Genomic DNA, 4973 nt, shown 5'->3' on the forward strand with positions numbered 1-4973 from the left:
TTAAAAGAAAAATACAAGATCCATACTTGAACCTGGTGAGCTGGTTAGCAATCTGAAACTTGAAAAACAAACGAGGCCATCATGACGAATGCTACCGGAGGCCACCGGGGCTGGATGATTTGATCGGGACGTGGTGGCCATGGACCCACGGTTAACTAGCTGCTCGCGACGGGCGGAGTACGGATAGCTCCCTCCCTCCCCATTTTCGATCCCATTCTTAATTGATTGATTTCCACGGCTCGAGATCCGCGGAGGCGACGCGTATCCGGGGGAACCGGCCCCGATCGCTACTATCCCGTGACGTGCCCGCCGCGTGCGCCCCTCTAGTAGTACTATACTAGCAGAGAAAAAAAGGACGGAGACAAGGAAAGAAAAATCGCCGCGTCGCTCTTTTCTTTCTTTCCGTCCCACGTCTAAAACTCTACAGCTCCAGTTGTATATCACCGCCCGATCGGATCTGCCTCCCTCCCGATTCATCGTCTCCCGTCCCCTCTTTGTCGTCCTCTTCACCAGCGGCAGGCGGTGGTGGTAAGCCTCTCTCTCCCACTCCGACCACCCTATCTCTCCCTTACCCGCTCGCCGCTTAAGCTCAGTGCGGCGGTGGCGGCAGTGCCGTGCGTGCCTGCCGCTGCGCTCTCGGCCAGATCCGCCGGTTTCGCTTCCTGGCTGTCGGTGCGGTGCGTTTCTGCTTCTGTTCGCTGGTCGGTCTCCGCTTGTGCTGCGGCTATGGCGGGCCGGGCGTGGTCTGTGCGCGGGCGCTGCTGTTCGTTGCTTGCTTGCTTGCTGCCGCTCTGGTTTTGACTGCCGGTGGTGGTCTCGGTCGGTCCGCGCGCTTTCCTGGTTCCCCTGCTCTCGGTAGGTAACTGCTATCTCGGCTTGTGTGCAGGCAGGTGACTGTGACTAGCAGGAGCGCGGAAGAGGGGTCCTTCGGTCGCCATGGCTCAGATCTTGCTCCATGGGAACCTCCACGTCACCATCTTCGAGGCCTCCTCGCTCTCCCACCCCGGCCGCGCCAGCGGCGGCGCCCCCAAGTTCATCCGCAAGGTACTCTACTTCTACAAGGCCGTCCTACTCACGGATCATTTCTGATTTCTCCCATCAGTTTTTTCCGTCCAAGCAGAATCAATTAATTGATCGTTACCACGCACGACGAGACGTGCTGGTCTACACTAGCACATGGTAAACTGGTGCGGTTAGGGAGCCGAACATGAAGAGTTATTTTTTACTAGTACTGGTAAAAAATAACTGAAAATACAGAGAATCACTGCGTATTTTATCCAGAATCGTTGCTAGAGTTTGCTTATGCCGGCGCCTACCATAGTTGATAGTAGATGATTATGATAGTTGCCCAGTAGTTTAAAGGTTGGCCTGATCGTGGTTACATCTTCATTCCCTGAATTGTTTGCCTGGACTCGCAGTTTGATGTATGCGATGTGTGTTTCTGTAATCATGCCCATGATGTGACTCTTCATGTTCTAACACAGCAAGTTTATCTTGACAGTTTGTAGAGGGCATTGAGGAAACTGTCGGTGTTGGCAAAGGAAGCTCCAAGCTATATGCCACCATTGATCTCGAGAAAGCTCGTGTTGGGCGTACCAGGATGTTGGGCAACGAGCCCGTCAATCCTCGCTGGTACGAGTCGTTCCACATCTACTGTGCGCACCTTGCCGCCGATGTGATCTTCACGCTGAAGGCCGACAACGCGATCGGGGCGACGCTCATTGGGAGGGCGTACCTGCCTGTCGGAGAGCTCCTGGAAGGCGAGGAGATCGATAGGTGGCTTGAAATCTGTGATGACAACCGGGAGCCTGTTGGTGAGAGCAAGATCCATGTGAAGCTTCAGTACTTTGGTGTTGAGAAGGACCGCAACTGGGCGAGGGGTGTCCGGAGCGTCAAGTTTCCTGGTGTTCCTTACACCTTCTTCTCGCAGAGGCAAGGATGCAATGTTAGATTGTACCAAGATGCTCATGTCCCAGACAACTTTATCCCCAAGATTCCGCTTGCGGACGGCAAGAACTATGAGCCTGCCAGATGTTGGGAGGATATCTTTGATGCCATAAGCAATGCTCAGCATTTGATTTACATCACTGGTTGGTCTGTGCACACTGAGATCACCTTGATTAGGGACACCAATCGCCCCAAACCTGGAGGAGACGTCACTCTCGGAGAGTTACTCAAGAGGAAGGCCAGCGAAGGTGTCCGGGTCCTTATGCTAGTGTGGGATGATAGAACTTCAGTTGGCTTGCTGAAGAGAGATGGCTTGATGGCCACCCATGATGAGGAGACTGCAAATTACTTCCAAGGCACCGATGTGCACTGTGTTCTGTGCCCTCGTAACCCCGATGATTCAGGCAGCATTGTTCAGGATCTGCAGATCTCAACCATGTTCACTCACCATCAGAAGATAGTATGTGTTGACGATGCATTGCCAAGCCAGGGCTCCGAGCAAAGGAGGATACTCAGCTTCGTTGGTGGCATTGACCTCTGCGACGGAAGATATGACACTCAGTACCACTCCTTGTTTAGGACACTTGACACTGTCCACCATGATGACTTCCACCAGCCTAACTTCGCGACTGCATCCATCACCAAAGGTGGCCCAAGAGAGCCATGGCATGATATTCATTCACGATTGGAAGGTCCAATTGCCTGGGATGTTCTTTACAATTTCGAGCAGAGATGGAGAAAGCAGGGTGGCAAAGATCTTCTCGTGCAGCTCAGGGATCTCTCTGACATAATTATCCCCCCTTCTCCCGTCATGTTCCCAGAGGACAGAGATACATGGAATGTCCAGCTCTTCAGATCTATTGATGGTGGTGCTGCTTTTGGCTTCCCTGATACTCCTGAGGAAGCTGCAAGGGCTGGGCTTGTAAGTGGAAAGGATCAAATCATTGACAGGAGCATCCAGGATGCATACATAAATGCCATCCGACGGGCAAAGGACTTCATCTACATTGAGAACCAATACTTCCTTGGAAGTTCCTACTGCTGGAAGCCCGAAGGCATCAAGCCTGAAGAAATTGGCGCTCTGCATGTGATTCCTAAGGAGCTTTCGTTGAAGATTGTCAGCAAGATTGAAGCCGGAGAACGGTTTACTGTTTATGTTGTGGTGCCAATGTGGCCTGAGGGCATGCCAGAGAGCGCATCTGTACAAGCAATTCTGGACTGGCAAAGGAGAACAATGGAGATGATGTACACTGACATCACACAAGCTCTCGAGGCAAAGGGGATTGAAGCAAACCCCAAGGAATACCTCACTTTCTTCTGCCTAGGTAACCGTGAGGTGAAGCAGGATGGGGAATATGAACCCCAGGAGCAGCCAGAACCTGATACTGATTACGTCCGCGCTCAAGAGGCTAGGAGGTTCATGATCTACGTTCATACCAAAATGATGATAGGTACTCCCTCAGTTCCACTTAACCTGTGGGTTGCATTATATTTCAATATCAAGGTTTTGAATGAATTGCATGTTCTTTTTGGTATCTTACTTATAAAGCATGTTGAAGCAGCGCATTATCTAATGTTTGCATCTGTTCATCCATACACGGTTCGTTCATTGGGAAAACTAATAGCAACTCAAATTCAGTTTCCTTCCTTGAAAGATTAGAGGCTTAAATTTTTAATATTCACAAAGAATTGATTATTTAAAATGTACTTGTCATATGCTTCCTAACACTGTATTTCATTTTTTTTGTTGATAACATTGTATTTCATTTGAAGATTGCATTCTTGCTCTTGATTTGTCTCTTAAATTCAGTCGAAATAAACTATCGCTTGTTAGGTACTCCTGTTGGCAAACCATTGAACAACTGATTTATATTGTTCTCCTCTGTGTGGATTGAAAGGATCCTGTTATTCTTTAAAGCTACTAACTTCACCTCTTCCATTTTCAGTTGATGACGAGTACATCATCATTGGGTCTGCAAACATCAACCAACGGTCAATGGACGGCGCCCGGGACTCCGAGATTGCCATGGGCGCTTACCAGCCATACCATCTAGCCAACAGGGAGCCGGCCCGGGGCCAGATCCACGGCTTCCGGATGGCACTGTGGTACGAGCACCTGGGCATGCTGGACGACGTGTTCCAGCGCCCGGAGAGCGTCGAGTGCGTGCAGAAGGTGAACAGGATCGCGGAGAAGTACTGGGACATATACTCGAGCGACGACCTGGAGCAGGACCTCCCCGGCCACCTGCTGAGCTACCCCATCGGCGTCGCCAGCGACGGCGTGGTGACGGAGCTGCCGGGCATGGAGTTCTTCCCCGACACCCGGGCCCGCATCCTCGGCGCCAAGTCGGACTACCTTCCCCCCATCCTCACCACATAGATAAGATCTCATCCTGCATTTCCTGTGTGTGGCTTCAGTTTGGTGATTCAGAACTTGTGTTTCAGAAAATAGCAGGCTGTTATAGTTGCGGGACTGTTAATAAGCGCAGTGGTGTGCGTGGTTGAGAACCACGGTAGTGACTAGGAGGACTGCTGATACTTTACACGGTTTCTGCTGTTTGTATCACTGTTTAATTATAAATTGTCAATGTTTAGTTGTTTACGCTCGTCATACCTACTTGGATCTTTAAGGGTGGACAATAAAGTTAACGCGTGTTTCTTATTGTATGATGGATATATAGATAGTTTTGTTTTTCCAATGTATGGTATCAGAGTGCTGTATGTTTGGTTTTTCCACTGAATAATTAAGCTGTATTAGGCTGGTCATAGTGGGGAGTAACTTATATTAGTATCATGCATATGTCACTAGTCTAAGTTACTATCTTTATAATGCAAAGTAACACAGTAGTAGTGTAATAGAAGACTTCATTAATTAGCTTGTAGACTCATCTTGTCTTGGAAAGCACTACGTTATAGTAATATATTATGTTACCACTTCTCATTAACTACATGTCACATAAGCAAAAAAATTTCGGGGTGTGCTATGTTACTAGCTAAGTTACTCACACTATGACTAGTCTTATAAT

The 4973-nt window shown here is 49.2% G+C and overlaps 1 protein-coding gene across 2 annotated transcripts; it reads left to right on the forward strand.

The window, feature by feature from the left end:
* The first annotated feature begins 272 nt into the window (after positions 1-272).
* LOC125543207 (phospholipase D alpha 1) lies at positions 273-4609 on the forward strand. 2 transcript variants are annotated; one of them, XM_048706474.2, is made up of 4 exons: positions 273-528; positions 887-1044; positions 1502-3398; positions 3894-4609. In XM_048706474.2, the coding sequence occupies exons 2-4, from the start codon at positions 937-939 to the stop codon at positions 4325-4327; spliced, it is 2439 nt and encodes an 812-aa protein (XP_048562431.1). In that variant the 5' UTR covers positions 273-528; positions 887-936; the 3' UTR covers positions 4328-4609. The 2 variants fall into 2 exon arrangements, with proteins under 2 accessions (XP_048562431.1, XP_048562432.1); XM_048706475.2 differs by lacking the exon at positions 273-528 and adding an exon at positions 553-677.
* Positions 4610-4973: the final 364 nt, after the last annotated feature.

This window comes from Triticum urartu, chromosome 3A (genome assembly GCF_056163025.1).
Source record: "Triticum urartu cultivar PI428250 chromosome 3A, HENAU_Tu73, whole genome shotgun sequence".
NCBI classification, from domain to species: Eukaryota; Viridiplantae; Streptophyta; class Magnoliopsida; order Poales; family Poaceae; genus Triticum; species Triticum urartu.

Bases quoted from the DNA above. Each gene is read 5' to 3' on its own strand.
- LOC125543207 (XM_048706474.2), top strand. From the start codon at position 937: ATGGCTCAGATCTTGCTCCATGGGAACCTCCACGTCACCATCTTCGAG. The intron at 1,045-1,501 runs GTACTCTACTTC...TTATCTTGACAG, and splicing joins CCCCCAAGTTCATCCGCAAG to TTTGTAGAGGGCATTGAGGA. The intron at 3,399-3,893 runs GTACTCCCTCAG...TTCCATTTTCAG, and splicing joins TCATACCAAAATGATGATAG to TTGATGACGAGTACATCATC.